At 47.3% G+C, this 20,886-nt stretch overlaps 4 protein-coding genes across 5 annotated transcripts; 2 read left to right on the top strand and 2 right to left on the bottom strand.

Moving 5' to 3' along the window:
- The first annotated feature begins 288 nt into the window (after positions 1-288).
- On the top strand, positions 289-8,807 carry BDBG_06899 (tRNA-splicing endonuclease). The gene is made up of 5 exons (XM_031722822.1): positions 289-922; positions 1,087-5,001; positions 5,078-7,433; positions 7,516-7,626; positions 7,703-8,807. Exons 1-5 carry the CDS (start codon positions 897-899, stop codon positions 7,832-7,834), a joined length of 6,540 nt encoding a protein of 2,179 aa, XP_031579825.1. The 5' UTR covers positions 289-896; the 3' UTR covers positions 7,835-8,807.
- Positions 8,808-9,048: 241 nt separating this feature from the next.
- Positions 9,049-16,554, top strand: BDBG_06898 (uncharacterized protein). Its single transcript, XM_002622734.2, has 3 exons — positions 9,049-10,198; positions 10,261-11,291; positions 11,373-16,554. Exon 3 carries the CDS (start codon positions 12,852-12,854, stop codon positions 16,251-16,253), a length of 3,402 nt encoding a protein of 1,133 aa, XP_002622780.2. The 5' UTR covers positions 9,049-10,198; positions 10,261-11,291; positions 11,373-12,851; the 3' UTR covers positions 16,254-16,554.
- On the bottom strand, positions 16,322-18,267 carry BDBG_06897. 2 transcript variants are annotated; one of them, XM_002622733.2, is made up of 3 exons: positions 18,045-18,267; positions 17,830-17,909; positions 16,322-17,754 (listed from the first exon to the last, which is right to left on the bottom strand). In XM_002622733.2, the coding sequence occupies exons 1-3, from the start codon at positions 18,097-18,099 to the stop codon at positions 16,822-16,824; spliced, it is 1,068 nt and encodes a 355-aa protein (XP_002622779.1). In that variant the 5' UTR covers positions 18,100-18,267; the 3' UTR covers positions 16,322-16,821. The 2 variants fall into 2 exon arrangements, with proteins under 2 accessions (XP_002622779.1, XP_031579824.1); XM_031722821.1 differs by having other exon boundaries at positions 17,825-17,909; positions 18,045-18,256.
- A 286-nt stretch (positions 18,268-18,553) lies between these two features.
- On the bottom strand, positions 18,554-20,039 carry BDBG_06896 (GDSL lipase/acylhydrolase; the record flags this gene model as incomplete). The annotated part of the gene is made up of 3 exons (XM_002622732.1): positions 18,554-18,790; positions 18,919-19,548; positions 19,851-20,039. 3 exons carry the CDS (start codon positions 20,037-20,039, stop codon positions 18,554-18,556), a joined length of 1,056 nt encoding a protein of 351 aa, XP_002622778.1.
- Positions 20,040-20,886: the final 847 nt, after the last annotated feature.

Below are 20,886 nucleotides of genomic sequence, written 5' to 3'. Positions count from 1 at the left end.
TGGTAGCGAGGGGGGCAACAACGGGGATACGAGAAGTGCTGTTGACTGACAAAATGCGTGAACAAGAAGCTGAAATTTTGATAATGAGTGCTTCATAATTAAATTCTGCTGACATCATAAGAATTTCAGAAAGATATTTCGGAGATCTGAAATCTACGTCGGATGCGATGAAAGTTGGTGATAGAAAATACTTAAATATATAAAATAAAATGCATATGGGGGGTATATCCGATATAACTACGGCCGGAGTCAAGCTAGAACTCGTGGAAAGAGGCAGCACACGAGAATTTCTTCGAACATCACTAAAGATGTCCAATTTGAATAGATCATTCCCCTTTCAAAGGTGCTTTTGAACCGCCTTTGATCAAGTTTTCACCTCGAGCGACTTTACCTCAAGTCGCCACAAAATGCGAGACACGAAAAGTCGCGCGGTTTAACTAAATAGTTAGCGCAGACGACTCAAAGAGGTTTTACTGGCGTGCTAAGCGCGCCTGTCCCGCGGTCACTTCAATCCATCATCATCTTTGCTTTCACAACTAAACCCCGCGGGCAAATAAATTTCACTCTGAAATATAATAATAGTGCCCTTCTTTCCCCCTCTGCTTGCTGCCTTTGAAATCAGCGAACTGTGCTGGCTGGAACTGGAATAAACGGGGCGGACAAAGCTTGCCTACTCCCATTTGCTTCTAATATAAGCGTGTCTCGGGCGGCGGCACAACGACCAAGCATTCAACTTCTTGCAGACACATGTAAAAGGAACCATGATGGAGTGTGTAGAGTGATATGGGGCACCTCTTATCATTTACGATTCTTTACGACTGATCAGATTGTATCTTTTCTTGTTTACAATCCTTCTTGGTTGGAAGCTTGTCCTAGCCACGGCCCAGCTTTGAACCATGGCGGAACTGATGGATGTTCTCGAGTGAGTGCTCCTGGTGATTTCTTTTGGCTTTCGCACATTGACCGGATGGGGAACTTTCTTCGTTTGATATCCATTTTCTCTAGCGGGCCCCATTATGCCTGCGAAACTGCTTGTCACCCTTGCTAACCGCTGGCAATTTCTGAATGCCATTTCCGTGCCTATAGGGAACTGAAAGCCCTCCCGGAGCAGCTCCATATGCTCTGTCCCCGCCAAAACGACGATGATATGGGACAGTATAATGATGAACATGTCCAATCACTTGACTCCACCAGTCCAGACGTGAAACCCAATGTCGAAAACCTCAGCCGTATATCCGATGCCGCCTTGCGAAGGCAAAAATTCCTATCATGCATGCGCCTTCTTGCGTTCAGCGGTGATGAAGTCGAAATCCAACAGGAGTGGATATGGAGACGGATCGAGCATGACCTGGAAAAATGCGAGCTGTGCATCAAGGAATATTATAAGGGAAAGGTGTGGCTAATGGATATGCTGGGGGAGAGCTACGATGAGTTTGAGGTCGAAAAGTTTGGCAAAATCATCGATGAACGGGATATCACGCGGATTGTGAAGAATTTGGATCGGGCAACAGCGACATTGAAGACTGCTGCACCTCAACAGCGGAGTCTTTCGATCTTGGACCGTGCGGCCTTGTTGTCGATTTTCGAAGCCATGAGTTCAAAGGCCATGTTGAATGAGGACGAAATACTCCGCGCCCATTTTGATGAGCCGTTTACCTTGGTGCAGAGCAATCGGACGTTGAAGATGCCAGAATATATACCTGCGACTACTCGATTTCTTTTTGACGCAAATGAACACCGGCAACGTTGGGCTTTTAATTCATGGGGAAGAATGAAGGCGCCGCCTACCACACCGGAGTTCGACTGGGCCATCAAGGAACCGCTTCTTGCAGCTCTTCGTCAAGCATCCTGCCAACCTGTTCAGCCGGAGCTGGTACAGAGGCTATGGGCTGGCATTCATACTATTGTAAAGCGGCTCGATAAAGAACAAATTACGCACAACCTTAGAGCTTTGGAAATCGACCCCTGTCGATTATCAGTTGACCACCTTGCCGTTCCGACTCCAGGTTTACGTTCACTATTAAACACCATCCAAATTTTCCTTGAGAAGGCCCCGAGTGATTTCTGGGATGCCATGCAAACCATTTCCCCGCAAGCTATCATTGAACAGATCTTTTATAACCCTCAGTTCGATGAATTTCTACTTGAGCCGCGCGACGATGATGCGTTTGAGAGACCATCGCCTTTATCGGATATGCTCTCGTGGATCGAGCCTTTCATGGCTTCCCTTAAAGGGGCACATCAACCTCAAGCATGCCGAGTGCTTATTTTCCAACTTCTCACCAGGCTACAGGAATCCCGCTTTCCAGCCATTTCGAGATATACTTGCTTTCGAATCGGACTCTCTACTCTCGTTTCCACATTGCGGACCTTCACAGATAACGAGTCAACGAGAGGTTCGGTCGCCAGGGTTGTTCTATCCGACACGCTTGAAGTTACCAGCGATAATATCAATCATTTCATGGAGCCTCCTGACTTTCAAATCGAAGGAAACAAGAAGGTTATTTCCGGCTTATGCGTGGATGTTATTCGAAACGCCCTTGCCCTGGAGTGTCAGTCCCTGAAGTCTGATTACGAGGTGATCCTTCGTCAGAAACCCATGGCACATGGCGTGAGCACATACTCTGCTAAGATTTGGGATGCAGTTGTCCAGCACTTGGATGAGGATAACCTCGGGCTGTCCAACGCGGCTCTCATGGGTATCTTGCCCCTTGTTGGACTGGAAAAGTTCTCCACTAAGGGCGAGAATAGCAAAGAAAAAACGCATTTCAACGTAATCTACGGACATTTGACACACCTTGCCTGTCAGATCCTTGAAAGGCTAGCTGACTTCAAGCCGGAACATCTGGATCATTTATTTAAGAGCCATGACACGAATGGCTCGTTGATATCGGCACTTTTTTCTGCAGATTTAAACACTTATCAGGCTGCTGTAGATCTTATCAAAGCTATCAGTGGCCAGTCTGGCCGCAAAGAAGCAATATCTCACCTTCTACAGTCCTTCTGTGCAACAACGATGTACGGGTTCAGCTTCTCGTTCCGACGAATATCCAACATGAGAACCTTTGCATCTGCGCCTCGAATGCTTAAAACTGGAACTGATATTATAGATGTGCTATGTGACTCTGAAACAGGAATTCTTAGAACCCGAAAACTGGTTGATCGTGTGGAAGCCGTTTCGCTTCAAAGATTATGGGAGTATCAATGGCAAGCTCTCACCACTATATTCCAGCAGACGGAAACCTGGCATTTGATGGGGAACGATAGGATGGTTATGCTAGAATTCTGCCGCGATACTATCCAATTTGCGGACCTCCTTTTCAACCAATTCACTATTTTTGCCAGCAGTATTTCCGAATTTGATCCGTCCGAGTCCAAGTCGGCTAGGGAAAACTTAGTCAAAGCACCTGCCGCCACAATGGGTTCAATGGTTAAATGGCTTCGTTTGAAGGATGATTATTTAGCGACTACTTTAGTAGGGCTTGTTGCGAAGCTTCTCCGCCGCATGGGAGAACTAGACGTAACTCTGGCTCCAGACACTTTGAAGTATATTGAAGATGTGGCTCGGACATCCTCGATCAAAACTATCATAACTGCGCAGGAAAAGGCTGAGCTTGTGAGAGCTCTAGAGTCATACTATAAAAAGCCATTCGTAACGGTGCCACCGGCTGCTGTTCCAAAGAAGAAACAAAGTACCATCACCTCATATGCAAAGCCGATCGATCTTACTGGTATTTCAAGCCCCTCCAGGATTTCTGGAAGTGATGAGGATGAATTCGACGATGAAATCCCAGATGAAGTGCTCATGCAACTCTCGGGATCCGTGGAGCTCAACAAGGCCCGTATTGCTGCACAAAAACGCCCTGAGAAGCCTGCCATTCCATCAAAAAGTGTGCCTAGGTCGATCAAACCCGTCACAAACGTCCTATCATTTCGTGAGAAACGTGAAAGAGAGAAGGAAGAGAAGAAGCGGCGTGATATGGCCGAGCTGGCTCGGTTGAAAAAGAAGATGATCCCGTCCCAAACTGCCAATCAAGGCTCTGGATTGCAAGGAATTACTGTTAATATTGACGAGCATGGACCTGTTGAGAGTATGATGGTCTCCGGGTCAGATTCGGATGACGATAGCGAGGAGGATGATGAAGGAGATGTGCTCGGACGAAAGGCGATGTCTAAGCCGGATGCCGTAAAGGCATATGAAGAGAGTAGGAAGAAGTTACTAAGCCAACGCGGTCCTGTTAAGAAAACCAAAATTGTGCGGTCTGCTAAGGATATGCGCGCGAGGCTCTCTCCAGATCTGTCACTGCTTCATAGGACTTTGCTGAGCTGGGAATTCTTCGCAAATGGTGACCTTCCTCCGAATTCTGGCCGTACAGATTATAGTCTCGTTTCGAATACTTTCTCTGACGCGGCGGATTACCAAAGAACTTTCGAGCCCCTGTTGATATTAGAAGCATGGCAAAGTTTCCAGTCAGCGAAAGAAGAAGGCGGTTTCAAAGCCTTTGAAATTAAAGTTTCAAACCGCATGTCTGTGGATGCCTTTGTTGAGGTTACTACCTTCATGCAACCTGCGGAGGCTAAGGATTTGGGATTGGGGGAGTCAGATTTAGTTCTGTTATCGAAGGCGAGCAACCCAACCTCTAATGAAAAGGCCCCTCATTGTCTTGCAAGGATTTTCCGGTCGAGTAAAAAGAAAGGAATGATGGAAATTTCCTATCGCATAAATCCTTCGAATCCACTCGTCAATTCAATTTTACCGGGAACTTCTATTTTTGGCGTTCGGGTCACGTCTTTGACACCCGTGGAAAGAGAATACGGAGCCTTGATGGCACTAAAGTATTACGATTTGAGTGAGGAAATCATTAGAGCCAAGCCGTCGCCTATATTGAACTATTCACCAGAGTCTCTGAAGCCCATCATTGACACCTACAATGTAAACCCAGCCCAGGCTAAAGCTGTCAGGTCGGCTATGGATAATGACGCTTTCACATTGATTCAGGGGTATGCATGAAATAACCCTCTTTTTTTTTTTTTTTTTTTTTTTTTTTGGGTTAGTAGTACTAATTATGATTGCTAGCCCTCCTGGTTCGGGCAAAACGAAAACAATTGTCGCCTTGGTTGGTGCGATCTTGACCCCTGTATTTGCTGAGCAAAAGATTGCTCGCCCTGGCTCATCGGTCAATTTAAAACCAGCTACACGAACCACGAACTCCAAGAAGCTACTTGTTTGTGCACCGAGTAATGCAGCAGTTGATGAGTTGGTCATGCGATTCAAGGAGGGGGTTGTCACATCGAGTGGACAAAAGCAAAATATCTCTGTTGTCCGCCTCGGGCGAAGCGATGCGATAAACTCGAATGTCATTGATGTAACTTTGGATGAGCTTGTGAACGCAAAGCTTGGACAAAATGGTCGCAAAAACGGTAATGAGAAGGACCTACAAACTTACTACTCGGAGCACAAAGAGGCCTGTACTCAATTCAACGAAGTCCGCGATAGACTTGATCAGTGCCGTGCTAAGGGGCAAGGCGTTCCATCAGAGCTGGAGCGGGAATTCGATCTGTTGAAACGGAAGAAAGCACAGCTTAGTCAGGCTATTGATAATGCCAGGGATAGTAACCAGGCAGCTGCCCGCAATGCTGACCTTGCAAGAAAAAAGGTTCAGCAGGAGATCATTGATGGAGCGCATGTAATATGTGCAACTTTAAGCGGAAGCGGCCATGAAATGTTTCAGTCACTGAGCATCGAATTTGAAACGGTTGTTATCGATGAGGCGGCACAGTCTATTGAGCTTAGTGCTCTTATCCCTCTCAAGTATGGTTGTTCCAAATGTGTCCTCGTCGGTGATCCTAAGCAATTGCCGCCAACTGTTCTGTCGAAAGTCGCGTCACGCTTCCAGTATGAACAGAGTTTGTTCGTCAGAATGCAAGCCAATCACCCTAAAGATGTACATCTTCTCGATACCCAGTACCGAATGCATCCGGAAATCAGCCGTTTCCCAAGCGCTGCATTTTACGACGGACGGCTTCAAGATGGGCCGGGTATGGCTAAACTACGCGTTCGGCCATGGCATAAGAGTGAGCTTCTGGGTCCATATCGGTTTTTCGATGTGCAAGGACTGCATTCGAGCGCTCCAAAGGGCCATTCGTTGGTAAATGTAGCAGAACTTCGCGTGGCGATGAAACTCTACGAGCGGTTGATTACTGATTACAGGACTTACGACTTTACGGGCAGGATCGGAATTATAACTCCGTACAAAGGTCAACTTAGAGAAATGAAAAATCAGTTTGCAAACAAGTATGGGAATTCAATTTTCACCAAGGTCGAGTTTAATACCACGGACGCATTCCAGGGGCGAGAGTGTGAAGTTATTATCTTCTCTTGCGTGCGAGCGTCAAACCGTGGCATCGGTTTCTTGGCTGATATTCGCCGCATGAACGTCGGGTTGACTCGTGCAAAATCATCACTTTGGGTGCTTGGGAATTCACAATCACTCGTCCAAGGCGAATTTTGGAACGGGCTGATTACTGACGCTCAGTCGAGAAATCTGTATACCCAAGGAGATGTCTTGCATCTCTTGCAGAAGCCGCAAATCAGTCTGGATAAGGAGTTGGGAGATGTGGAGATGATCGACGCTCCGAGCGCGAAGAGCTCGACGCCGTCGAGAACTGGATCTGTGACGCCGGGTTGGAATGGAAGTAGCCGTCCGTCCTCTGCTCTTTCAATAGGCCGCCTCTCCAGCATTCCTGACAACCACCCTACTTCCTCCAGAGACACACCAGGCCACAGCCCAAAACTAGTGCCTTCCACTGGACCCGAAGGGCCTTCAGGAGGAAAGTTTGGCTTGAATGAATTAGCCATGTGTGGATTCTGCGGGAGCTACGAGCATATGACGACAAACTGCGATAACACGGAGGCCAAGTTGGCCAGCCGCGGTGCCTGCTGGCGATGTGGAGATGTTTCGCACTCCAAGCGAGATTGCGAGGCAGAACGCTGCTTCCAGTGCGGCGGCATTGGGCATTTAGCGCGCGCATGCACATCAATAGTTGTTCTCTCCAAACGGGAGAAGGATAGAATCGCTCGCGAGGAGCATCAACATGCTCAGGTCCTAAAAGCAAATCTCGAACGGCAGCGGAAAAGACAGCTTGGCGACCACGATCCGAAAGTGCCAGTTATCCAAGTGCCCCCGAAAATTGCCTCAAATGTGCCGTCATCTGCAGTATTGCCTAATCAAAAACGGGACTTACCAAATACTGATCAGCGAAATTCCGGCAAGCGGAAACGGATGGAAACAGAGCCTCCTAATCCCCGCACAAATGTGAAAGTTCGAAAACCCAATGCGCAGTTTAACGCTCAATTCGGTGCACCTATGAATGCACCAAAGGGGCCGCGAGGGAAGAAAATAGATCCCCATATTGTTACTCCTCCCACCAGCGTAAGTCTTCTCTTGCATTAATTTTCGATGATATGATAAAACCCAGTTTATATTTTTACTGGCCTATTAACTCTCGTTCCAGGATCTGGTGATACCCTCAAAATCTGGCCAGCGACATCAGCCGATAGACTCCAAAACCCAACAACCTCCGCGTCCTCGTCCTGGGACAGGACCGGAGAAACAGACGGCAAATGTAAGCTATGACAAAAATTTTTGCCCCTTCCTCTCATAAATGGGCACAGCAAAGTACTAACAGCATTACCCGACAGACCGCCCAGCTACCACCTTCCACATCACGTCCTAATAAGCCGCCTCCGCGCCCAAATGCCGAAGGCAGAGGTCCGCCACCCATGAGAAAGAAGAAGCCAACCAGCATATTTATTCAGCCAAAAAGAAGATGAAAAAAAAAAAATTTCATTATTCTCTTTTGCCGTTACTCCTTTTCTAGACGGCGTTGTATTATATTTCACTTTTTTTCTCTATCATTTGAGGAGGGAGCCGCTATTTCGCTTTACCTTTGCATGGATGATCGCACATTACAGCGCATAGACACTATTTTTATTTGATTTGAACTGCGGCGTTTGGGGGTCGGTCCTTTTTTGATCACGTTTCTCATGGCTGTTGATTTGTTTTTGTCACTTATTCCATCGTTTTCCCAATGTTGTTTTCCACTTTCTTCTTTGTTTACTTTAAATTTTCGTTTATCTAGTCCTTATCCTTCGAATGCGTTATCATCCAGAACAAGAAACTGGGGCGACGAGAGCAACGAAGCAAGACGAAGAAGGCATCCGGGCGGCGTTGGTAACACTATTCTTTTGATGGAAGATGTAAAGCTTGATTGATTGAAGATTGCTAGCTAAGCAAGAAGTTATATGAAGGAAGGAGGACTACTAAGTGCAGACCAAATGGTCTGGCATATTTTGTTATGTTTTCTACGTGGTTCCTTTATCAAATACTTCAACTTACGACGGACGTGGTCACAAAGTAGTTTTTGGTGTTCACCTCTTTTATTTCATCCCATACCAATTAATCTTTTTTAGAGGCATGTTTCTAGAGTTATATACCCACACAAAATTGGGCGTCTTCAGATTCTAGCATTTATTATTTTTTATACTCCCTACATTCATTTAACCACCAAGGCAATTGGGGTATATCGAAAGATTCATTTTTCGATGAAACTACTTTTATTCCCCTTCCTCCCATTCGTCTGAATTGGGATTGACTGCTGCAGGGTGGGTAACCTGTCATATCTGTCACCGCCACTGTAGTCTTCGTTCTGAACAGGCCAGCGTGTTGATGATGCATGCGCAAGTTCACGAGTTGCATGTGCATAAATATCACGACTCTACTCGAGGAAGTGTTGTTTCACCCTCGGCGATGCACCACGACTTCTCGCGCCTCAAGGCCAACAGTCGAAGATAGGGGTGCGAATAAACACGTCCGTCGAATGTTATGTTTAAAGCACAACCGCGTACGTGAACATGAACATGATGAATTGCATAACCAATCTATCTGCTCTGTGCGATTATGCATGCATGTCACCTGTACACCCGCGCATCTAATCTTGGTAGCCATCGGGGGGAGAGAGAGGTATAGAAAAAAAAATATATAGATAGATCTGTCTGGCATCTGATATATGAATCAATACAACACCCCGCCATTTACACCGCTCGAGTTGGCGGATAGACGCCCCGACGATGCTGACATCCGTTGAATCTGCTGCGCCCGCCTGTACATGGGAGTGTTACGATAACATGGAGTGGAACATGGGAGAACATGTCAGATCTTCTCGTGTTACCGTTCCTGTAAAAGAGGACATAACCTACCTCCCAAAGAAGCCAGCGAAAATCACATTCACAAATCACCTCCTGCTTTTCCACTGTTGGATTATTGACCAGCTGAGAGCGGGGTATATCTTCCCTTGCATTAGCCAGGGGTGCATGAGAAAAGAGGGGATAGGAGGGTTGCGCACATGGTTGACATCTACATCGAAATGTATCGTTCACCGATGTTGGAAGCTGCTCTTTCCACCACATGTGCATTGCACTGCGTATGAGCGAAGGATGCTTTTCCTCGTGGTTGTTTCTTTAATATTCTGGTTTTGGCCGATATATCAAAGTCAGTTAAGGCGGTCAGTGGTAGGTGAACGCGAGGGTGTGGGAAAGGGGAAAGGGGAAGGGGAACCGAAAAGGGGGCAAGGCCCTAAAGGGCTGAGACAAGCGACTGCAGGAAGAGGGATGATTGGTTATCCTAATTATTTGTTCAGTTCTGTTTATAATTGACCCTCGGGCCGGTAACTACGATAACTAATTTAATGTGACAGGAGAGGATAGTAACGTAACCAACCGTTCACCTGCTTGAGTTAGCTGGGGGGAAAAGTAAACATCGGCCTGTCCAGACTGGAAATGGGTGGGCAGTTACGCCGGTGACGAGATCATGCCATGACCATGAAACTATGCCCATATCATATGCTTGAGAGAGAGCGGTGACCTGTAGAGTTGGTCAACCCGCATTATCATCAGCAAAGGAGGTAGAATGTACTCTGTAGATGCAAAGTAAATAAACAAAAAATCAGAATTGAAGTTTGGTCTTGTTGATATCTCGCTTGTTTCAATATATATGACAATGCAACAGATTGAACTTTGCGTAGATGGATCCCTCCCTACTTCGATTCTGTGAATAAAAAACGAAGTCTTATCAGCCAATTAATTAACTACTCAGCATAGATAATCATTATTTGATTGGTTAAGTTAATCGGCAGCAAGGTGCGCATATCCTGAGCAGCGACATATCAACTGGTGAATAAACTGATTGAGTGGGTGATTAGAACCTCGCTGCCCGCATCAGCCGGGCGTTCAGGAAAATCTTTTGTTTGAACATTAACTAGTTATTTGATATTGGCTGGTTGAGGAGACCTTCAATTCCACCCCCTAAAGCAATCGGCGTACTCGCTTAACTTCGAGAACCGCTTTCCACGGTGAATAATAAATGAATGAATATACTGCACGATTGACGCATCTATACTTTCGATCGGGGGCTCAAGCTCGGGGTCTGGGGACGGTCCGGCGCAACAACCGAAATTTCATTGTGCACTAACTTCCTCGAGGCGGCCTATCAAAATTAAATAATGCGAGTTCCGTTTGCACGAGAGTGGTTGCCGGCAACAAAGACGTGCAGGATGAAAGATGCTTTGTGGGCCATCTCCTGGAAATATGACGACAATTGCCAATTCCCATATGCCGGGGGGTTGATCTGGATATGGTAATTTATTTTTTTATTTTTTTAAGGGGCATACTTTCTGTTGATGTCTGCTTGGAAACATTGAAATTTCGGGTATTTATATCCTTGTTTGGTAGTTAAGGGAAGGTTTCTGGTTCAAGAGGCCATGTATCGGGGATGGGATGGCCGTTGATAGATGGAATGGTTGGCGGTTGTTACATCGCTCTCTTGCCGCGCTGATCGACGTTCGACAGTGTTCACCGTAATTATATTTAATAATTATTTAACACTAGGGTTCCTTGAAAATCAAAATTAATATAAAAAAAGCCGTTCGTGGGCGATGTTCGTTCATCTCGTCTGCAGCCACTGACTGAGCCCGGCTGCACTGATTTTAGCCTGCTGTTAAGTTACGAAACATCAATGTCCCCAATCGACGAGAAGAGAGAACAGTCCTCTAGTTAGCCATACAATCGCCGTCAAAAATGGTTGCACACCGCAAAACGGCGTTTCTCTGCTCGATTTTGAAACCCGCGCGCTGGAGTCACAACCCCGAGCTGCACGCTCATACAGAAGGGTCCACCAAGACCAACAAGGAGGGCAAAAGGCGCATCTGCATCGTACATTTCAATGAAATGAGCTGTAGGTTAATCAATTAATTTCTTCCTTCTTCAATTGGTCCATATCTAGATGCACCTCTAACGCTGCTGGTTCCCTTGCCAGGATCAGTGCGCATTTTACTGCACTTGAAAATCCCATTCAGAGTTGCTGATAAGTGTGGGGAAAATATCATGTTAAGAATGTGAGAGGCGAATTTTTTCCTTGATGTAACTTACTCTCATCATCCTTGATTTGAATATTTAAAGGACATTCTCCAAATCCAGGTGATCCCGATAGCTCAAGTTTATTTTTATCTTTCCCGGTTCTATTCGGTGTTGCGCCTTGATAAAAGCTCTTGCTTTCAAAGGGTAGTTATGAGTTTGTAGCAAAGTTGGTGAACGACACTAAGCCACACGACAAGCTTCCTGTGTCGCTCGAGCCTGGTATTGGCTTTCTTGGTGACTCTAGATGCAAGTTGGATGCGCTTTGGTCGTTTTGTTGCAAGGTTCAAGAATTGATCGTCCCTTATAATAGCTCAAGCTCCCTTTTCGCTTAGCCTGGAACCCAGCTTCCTGGGATCTCGAATTGGACGCCGCTGCTTAATCTCTACGCTGAGTTGGCGGCTGGTGTTGCAACCGTTCGTAGAATATCTGCGTAACAAAGCGGCTCTAATATTAATGCGGGGATTGGGGATGGCTTATGGATGCGAGCGGAAGATCATCAAATAGAGATCGGACGCGGATTGTCAAGGATTTTGGACTGAATTTTGACCTGTAGATTCCGGATTTCAGAGCGATATTTGTCCCACGTTTGGCCTTTATCAAAGTTGCTAGATTTTCTTTTTTTCTTCTTTTTCTTCTTCTTTTTTTTTTTTTTCCCTGGTCGCCTCTTTGCCAATGCCAGTCCCTACTTTGGAATTGGGCTTGCTATAAGGTGTGGAGGAGGAGGAAACCATTCTGGAAGCGATCACGGCTTTGTTCAACGCATATAATTTCTCCAGATATCCCCCCGCAAGATCAATGAGCTCCGGTTGTCCGTATATAATACTGCATTACTATTCCGCCTCATCGGATGTCTGAGAGGGGCTTTCGGTTACTTTATTTTTTTTTGCTTGCCCTTCCCTTCCTTTCCACAGCACCAGGCGTGCTCTTGATGCGTGGAGTGTTTATCTCTCCTAATGCATTTCAATCGAATATAGAGATCTGGGGTAGATAACGGGTTTATTCCCCCCTGACGCAAGTCGCCTCTTTGTGGTTTGAGCATCCGGTATATCAATAGCACACACTGTTTGTTAGAAGTACGAAGTTTTTCTTTTCTCTCTACTTGCCATTCCCGCCTATCCCCTGACGCTTCGCAGCTCTGCTGCTTGTGGTATTCCTTTTAATCTATTTCGGGTCCATGTGTCAACGAAGGGTTGTGGTTGTTGTTGTTCAATGCGGGATTCCGTTCGTGCAGAATTCATCCCACAACGTATGACGTATATATGCATAGTACAGACAGTTTTACGTCCTATTTCCTGTTGTGGGACTGTACAATATACAGAGAAAGCATGGAAGAAACTGACCGTCTTGGTAAATAGAGAGATCATTTCACTGATTTTGTATGACAAGCATAAATCCACACAACCTCAATTCTGCAGCAATCGTCCCTATAGATGTTCGTCTGGCTGGCAGCTCGCATAAGATGCAGCGTCCAGACGGCAGCTTCGCAAGACGAAGTGAACCCAGCGTTACCATACCGATGGGGCGGTCAAGAGACGAGATAATGGCGGTGGAGAAGAGAGTATCAGCGACTCTCGTTGATAAACGGCCTGTCAGCCGGAGGGGGCTCATCCACGGTGCTGATATGAATACTAGCCCTGAAGAACTGAGCATATACGGCCAACGACCATTGACGGCAGCAAGCACGCAGGCCAATTGCGGGAATACCCTCGATTTATTGAAGTTCCTTGACGGCCAGCATGAACCAATGCACCGTTCAGCTCCGTTCCAGATCGTCGTGAACATAGTGGCCTCGGGCCGCAAGCGACTACGCTTGCAAGAAAACAACAAGCCCAAGGTTCGGCGCAAAAGCGAAGCAGCTGAAAGAGACGATCAGCATCGCCAGGCGGAAAAGCCTAGATCGAGGATATGGAGTTCAATGTCTCAGACGACGACGAAGAAGAAGAAAAGGCCATGGAGTGGCAATGCCAAATCACAGGCCAATGATACAGCAGTCCGTGACGACGAACAAGCTGGCAGCCCACATCGGCGCAAGTGGATGATGGTGTCTGGAACGCGGAACAGGAAGAACTCCAAGCTGGTCGAGTACGAAAACCGCGACTTTTTATACCCAGGAGTGGGCGAGCTGCCTTCTCTGCCAGTTGAGAAAAAGGACAATAAGAACAACAGCAATAATAGTAATAGTAATTATATCGACAACGACAACAACTGCGACGACAGGCAGAGCTCCGTTGTGAGCCCGCGTTCACAGGAGCCGCGGACGCCAGGAGACGCTTTCTGGCATCCAGAGACAGCCCACGAGAATTTCAATCAAACAGACCCCAAGAACGGCGCTGAACGGCCTGAAGATTCCACTGCTGCCCCGCTTGCAAGAGATCCAAATCGCCTAGGCCAGGAACCGAGCTCTCTAGCGCTGAATGGCTCCGCAGCTAACGGTGTTTGCGATGTTCTCACCACGCCAACTGGCGGCATCACGAGCGTCCGAGATTATAATAGCGAGCACTGTCATAAACTCAATGACGCGCATTGCGAGAAGCGGCATCCATTGAAACAACATGCCTGTACGGAGAAAACCACTACTGTGTCGGGTTCATCAAGCATCGTCAGACCCCGTTTTGCACTGCTTCAGCCCAACGATTGCCATCCCGCGTCGAAGAACACCAGCTCAGCTCCACTGCTTCCAAGTGTTCCGCCTGGATTAACACCAGCGCTGACAGCATCGGGCAAAGAGACAGATTCGGAGCCAAAGGAATCGCTGCCTTATCTGCCCTCTGACTCGTCTCACATCGATCTCGAGTGTCTACCACCTAGGAGTTCTAGCAAGGGAGCTTGCCAAAACCCATCTATCTTCGCTACGTTCACACATCATCGCCGCCGGAGCTCTTACTCCAAGACTCGTGCTTACCCACAGCGCCCTCGCAACTCCATCGATACCCAATCGTTGATTTCCCTTTTCCCTCGCCCCGCCCGCTTCACGGATGCCTCACAATCTGCAGCTTCGACGTCGTCACTGACTGGACAAATGCAGCCGTTGCATGCTGTGTCAACCTCGATGCCAAACCGCGCCAGGATAGCAAACAGTACTGGGCATCAAAGATCCAGCTCGAAAGGCTCACCGTTAGTTGCGTCTCGCCTGCACCGAGAGACATCACTAGATATGACAACTACCCAGGCTGCCGTGCCTCTTCCACCCCCACAAACTACAGATACCTCTCAACACACGTCGGTAGCAACCAAGACAACAAATCTGCAAGATCACTTCGTTTTCACAGCGTCTGGGGACCAACAATGCATAGAACGGAACTCTGGAAGACGCTCAAGTCCAAGGGGGCCTCTGGAGTCGAAAAGGCTACGTTGCTTGGGAATATCTGACCCCTCGAAGATGGACGCAACAAAGCCACTAGACAAAATGAGTCGAGCAGAACGAGTCTTTGTATTGCGAATGCGAGATATGTGTCTTGCCCGTGGAGGACTGAAAAAGGATACCCAACCACCTCTTCCTTCAGAAGACAGCACACCCGAGGAGGTTCGGCGTGGTTGGGAGCTACAATCGGAGTCCAAGAAAGCAGGGCATCAAGCTACGGGTATCTCGATTACTCCTCCAAAAGTCCGGAGAAACGATGCTCCAGGCTCTCCCCCAAGCATTCCCTTGCCTAAAGACCCGCCTGTGCCCTCACTACGATCTCCGTCTAATAAGATAGCATTCAATCTAAATCAACTAGCCCGCCAGTCACCGTCGACCATATCGTTGGATGCTGCTCTTGCCCACAAAGTTGACGCAAGTCTGTCTGCAAGTTCAAGCGGAAGCACTCACAGAAGCAATAGCAATAAGAGCTGGTCGAGTAGAAGTGCTCGTTCAGGAAGCAATATCCCTCAACAGCACCATGCGGCTAATGTCGCACACCACACGCCCAGTTCCCGAGCTGACGGTCTGCCAGAAAAGAATGCGATATCCAGCGGATCTCGCCCCCGTACTCCACTACCTCCACCAATGTCTGACGAAGCCCATACTGCCATTTCAACGGATTGCGGAAATTGCGTCTCCTCACACCTGCGAGCCAACCCAAGCCCAACAAACAAAAACCGCAAAAACACCTTCTTCTACAAAGAAAACCGGTCTGAACCCCGACTAAATAATGCCCCAGCATCGCAATCTCCCCTCCGCGAATGCTTCCCCCCGGACAACTCCGGTCCATATACTCCTAGCCCGTCACATTCCAGCAATAAAAATACCCACAGCAACAGAACCAGCGCCAGTAATGGCAACCACACTCACACCACCTCGTCCCCACAATCATCCTCGATACGCCCCCGCTCACAAGACACCTCCACACATCCCCAATGCGAAGCCCGCATCGCCTTCCTCGAACGTCAGAACAAAATGCTCCAGGCAGCCCTCATCGCCGCTCTAGATGTTGGGGTCACCTTTGACGCGGACCTCATACGTAGCGTCACTGCGACACCACCTATTAGCATCGCTAGCCCAGGTTGCGAAACCAATAACAAGGATACCTTTCGTCACTCATACGCGAGTACGGCTACGACTGGCACGACGAGAACGACTACAAGCGCCCAACGCCTGAGTATGGATGGTCGTCGATCGCACATTAGCGATCATAGCGTCGAGCGTGGAGTCAATGTGGCTAGATCGCGGAGCGTGCGGGAGGCGCAGACGCCTAACTATCAAAATAGAAAACTAGCTTGCGGTGGGGAGGGCTCAGGGGATAGATATAAAACCATCACCTCATTTTCACGTCCATTGTCGCCACGGCCCTTTGAATAGAATGATTTTATTCTCGGTGGATTAGAAATGTTGGACGTATCTTGCTTGGTGTTGGAGAGCTTTTGTTTTGCCCTTTTTTATTTCACTCCTCTCTTTGTTTGTGGGAGTGTTGTTTTTTTAGCGAATACCAATATACCATATGATGTTAGTTATTTCAATAAAATCTATTTTCCCCTCTTCCTCATAAGACCTTTTTTCTCTCCCTTTACCTTTTCCGACGGTACGGTTGTAAGTTGCTTGCGGCGAGGAATAAACGAAAACATCTGAGATATACAGAGTTTATCAGTTAAAGAAAATGAAATAAGTAGAACTTGTATAGTTTCCATTGACATTGGAATATTATGAAGAGAAATAGAAATATCCCGATTCTATGACTCTTTATATGACTGCTGCACCTCCGACTTTCATTTCGCCCAGCGAATTACTAACGACCAGCGGGGTCCAACACTGAAAATCCGCATAATCACGATTCCAATAGACGCGGGTAGTTTTATACCCTAGGCTCCAATAAAGACCAATTCTATATTGATTTCAGCTTTATTCGAGCCCTATTCGGGGCCCCTCCAACTCACCCCCAAGTCAAACCCCAGGTTACTTCACCTTTTCTGAAAGGTACCACATCCGTCTTCTCCGACTTCAACACATCCAGAATCTTGCCCTTCGCTTTGGACAGTGTAATAAACTCCTTCTGCTCCTGTGGAACTTCATAGAACTCCCTTCCAAACTTCCCCATAAATCCCTCCAACACCTCCTTCGTGATGTCCTCCGCCTTCAACACTCCACTCTCACACCCTTTCTCAAACGCATCAAGCACATACTGCGTCGCATACGGCTGTGTAAACACGCCCGCAGCAATCTTATCACCACCCCTCTTGGACCCCGTCGGATGCGGTGCACTATCCGATCCGAAAAAGAACTTCTTGCTCCCCGATGTGGCCGCCCTTAACAGTGCATCACGATCCTCTACCAGCTTTGCTACGGGTTTGCAGAAGCAGAACGGGTCACCCAGCGCATTGTCCACGATAAGGGACAAATGATGCGCCGTAATGGTACCCACGACGGAGGGCCCGCATTTCTTTACCGTCTCGACCGCCGCAGCCGTGCTTAGGTGCTCTACCACAATGCGGAGGCGTGGGAAACGTGCATGTAGGTCTAATAATGTAGGCAGGAAGCGCTCTTCGGCGGACATGACTGTGATGTCCCCGTGCGAGGGGCATTCGCCGTGTAAGTTCAGGATTAGGTTCTGGTGCTCCATCTCGGCGAAGACAGGGAAGAAGGCTTCGTAGTCGATGACGCCTGCGTCGGAATTTGTGGTTACACCTGCTGGGTAGGATTTCACGCCGATTACTCCGTTCCTCTTAGCTTCGATTATGGTTTCGGGGGTGATTGAGGGGTGGAGGTAGAGGGACATTAGGTAGGTGACGCGGGGCTCGAGAGCTTGGAGACGTTCTTTGTAGGAGAGTGCTTGCGCGACGGTGGTCACTGGGGGGACGAGATTGGGCTTTGAAAAGAAGTTTAGTATGCTGTGCTGCAGGGCTCAGTTTGACGTAGGGGATCGGGCTGGCAGATACCTTACCATGACATAGACTGTGTTGACCCCTCCCTGCCTAATGGTGGGGACGACAAGCTCCATCATATCGCCATCTCGCAGATGAACTGTTTGTTTGTATTTCAATTAGCTCACTGTCCTTATCCAAGCTTCTATAGGATGATTGAAAGCCGATCTATGTTTCTTCTCGATGGTGGGGTAATGGAGGGGCAGATATATCTTTTGTCTTCTGCGGCACGTACCGTGAAAATCCGCGGAGGCGGGAAGTTTAATCCTATCGATCCTGGAGAGTGGCATGGTTTCTTAAATATGGGGTACAATAGCAAAGAGCAATTGAGGATAAAGAGTGTAAACGCGCAAAGGAAGGGGAGGGGAAAAGTGAAGTGGAAGATTTGGGGACAAAAACCATCATCGGAGATTGATAAGAAACGAAACTCGGCCCGGCTGTTGGTTAGGGCCCGAAATTATACAGTATGGTATGTCTATTTAATATTGACTCACCAATCATGGAAAAAGACCGACGATATAAATCTAAGATAATGACTTTGTAAAACCCAATGTCTCCGTAAATTTGCTATTTGAATTATATAAATCGCATCTGGGTCAGCTACTCTCTGCCAGCTAAACCTGTGCGCTGCGAGGTGATGCCCTGTTTTCCCATTAAATTTTTAAATAATCCAATTCCAGAAAAATGCTTGTGAGGGTCATTAATTCCTAAATATGGTGGTGCCATTTTACTCTCACTCATGTCTCAGTCAAAATATTTCGTATACGCGCTCACCCCTTCAACAACCTGAACAAAGTGTTGTGCGATGATCCTACCCGTTTGCTCTGATGGATGTAGCTCGTCATACCACATAAAAGAGTCTGGACTGGGTTGTTCCTCGCAGTTCTGTCCTTGGGCATCACAATGCTTCACCCAGCCCTCTACGCTGGGCGGTTCAGTGCCAGTGAAGTATTGGCTTGGATGGTAGTACATACTCGTAAGCTAGTAGTTGAAGAATTAGCTTTGCAAGTGAGAAGTAATTAATGGTTATAGGGCTATTATATATGTCACGCGCGGTTTGCAAAGGTGTACAATGAGTCTTTGGCCTGGGAAGAACAAAGGCGGCGTACCAAAGAATACGTATCAAATAGAGCAATACTTGCCCCCTTATACCGATGGCGCATCGAACCCTCTATCTTCAACTCTATAATCTCATTCACAGCCACAACAGTTTCCCTCATCCGGCACGAAACCTGGGTGATGTTATCTGGCTTATCCGGCCAAAACGGCCCTCCCTGCACCCCACCCATCTCAGGCAACGCATATAGAGGCAACAAGTCCAATGGCGCCACATTCATGAGCACAAAATACCGCGCACCATGGTCATAAAGACCCTCAATTGCACGGAGGACGCACTCGACATAATCTAGAAGTGTTTTTCCAGCAACCTGCGAATCGTCTATGAACGCCCCGTTGCCTAGGTCATTTGTACCAATCCAGATGGAGTAGACAGTCTCCCTCCGAGGAAGAGATAGGAATGGTTCCCCTGTCTCTGGATCTTGATGGTACGCATCTTCAATGAAGGCAGGGATCTCGTATTGGTCAACAGATGGGAAGATGTCGTTGATGGGGCTAAAGTATCGCGGCGTGATGTCGTTGGAGCAAGTTGCGCCGCTGACGGCGTAGTTGTAAAGCGCCGCACCTGTATAGTCGCTCACATAACGGGCCCATATACGGCCACCAGTCGAGGTAACGTTATTCTATAGTAACAATAGCAGTGTCTGATAAGCCATTGGTTGTTACATGAAGTAGGTAAAAAAGGAAACGATGCTTATCAAAGAGAGCCGCCATTTCGCCGGTTTGGCTCAGGCAAGGTTTCACAAAAAAAAAAAAAAAAAAAAAAAAAAAAAAGCAGGTTGATAAAAGAGCCGAGCCTACGCTTCACCAAGTTTTACCCCAGAACGTCAGGCGAATTTAAAAAAAGAAAAAAAAAAAAAAAAAAAAAAAAAAAAAAAAAAAAAAAGAAAAGAACAGAACAGAAGGAAATATAAAAATAATTTACCTCTGGCGCTCTCCACCCAACAGGAGGAGCATCCTGATGTTCAATAAAGTACAGGAGCCTCGACTCATCAGTATAACTATTACCAAACGTGACTAAATACTGCATTCCCTTCAGCTTCCAAGCAGAATTTCCAATACCCAAAGCAGTCTGCGCACCCAGCGCAAAAGCTAGCCCGAGTTCAGATAGCATCCCGCAATATGTCAATCATTTGATGATCCAGAGGGGCAGGTAGAAGCATGAAACAGAACTGAGGGCGCAGGGCATATAACGGCTTCGGACAGAGCGATTGTCGAGTGACCCTTGCCATTCTTCACCAGCAAGAGGCGAGGCTCCTGGGGAGTTTATATCAAGGGCTTGCGCGATGAGGTTGAGCCATTCCTTCGTCTCCGCATTCTGCATTGAGACTTCAAAACATGCACAATGAAACGAGAACAATGAAGACAGACGCCAGGACGGCCTTTGTGCTCCCAAGGCCGAATATAGTTAACTCCACGGAGCTTCTCAGTTCTGCTATTTGGAGCTTCTCCTCACTGCTCGATAGACATCCTCGATTGGGGCCCATAGGAAGCCCAATGGTTGTGTAACTTGATAGTGTGGGGTTATCCCTGCCACTGGCTGGGTGCTGCAGGTTTTGTGTGAGAAGTTGACATGCTATCATTTATTCCCCCTTGTTCTCTCTTTGCTAGATTTTGGTGCTAGTAGAGAAAAACTGTCGTTGGCTGTTCGACAAGGCAGTCCACGTATCTGAGGGGTTTCTAGCCAGCGCGCGAGATATCTTGGCAACTTCAAGTGCAGTAGGCGACAGACAGGCGGAACAGGAGCTCCGACTTTTTCCCGATCATTAAATTTGGTCGGCTTGTCTTTTCCAATTTGGTTAGCATGAAACCCCGAATTTGCACGGGCAATTATGGTTAGGGGAACTGGCTTGAAGAGAGAAAAGGAATCCCAGAAAATTTAAATTATTTCTTCTTTCGCAAACGAAAACGTCAAGAGGAAAACAAGGTGCTAAATAAATAAGGAAAAGCCTGAAATCTCG

Source organism: Blastomyces gilchristii (assembly GCF_000003855.2).
Source record: "Blastomyces gilchristii SLH14081 genomic scaffold supercont1.16, whole genome shotgun sequence".
In the NCBI taxonomy this organism is placed as follows: Eukaryota; Fungi; Ascomycota; class Eurotiomycetes; order Onygenales; family Ajellomycetaceae; genus Blastomyces; species Blastomyces gilchristii.
Note: the sequence above shows the minus strand (reverse complement) of the source record. Positions and strands in the feature narration are given on the sequence as shown.

Coding starts and splice junctions, on each gene's coding strand:
- BDBG_06899 (XM_031722822.1), top strand. CDS start 897: ATGGCGGAACTGATGGATGTTCTCGA. Junction 5,002..5,077: donor GCTTTCACATTGATTCAGGG/GTATGCATGAAA, acceptor TATGATTGCTAG/CCCTCCTGGTTCGGGCAAAA. Junction 7,434..7,515: donor TTGTTACTCCTCCCACCAGC/GTAAGTCTTCTC, acceptor CTCTCGTTCCAG/GATCTGGTGATACCCTCAAA.
- BDBG_06898 (XM_002622734.2), top strand. CDS start 12,852: ATGACAAGCATAAATCCACACAACCTCAATTCTGCAGCAATCGTCCCT.
- BDBG_06897 (XM_002622733.2), bottom strand. CDS start 18,099: ATGCCACTCTCCAGGATCGATAGGATTAAACTTCCCGCCTCCGCGGAT. Junction 17,910..18,044: donor CGCCTCCGCGGATTTTCACG/GTACGTGCCGCA, acceptor ACAAACAAACAG/TTCATCTGCGAGATGGCGAT. Junction 17,755..17,829: donor TCAACACAGTCTATGTCATG/GTAAGGTATCTG, acceptor TTCTTTTCAAAG/CCCAATCTCGTCCCCCCAGT.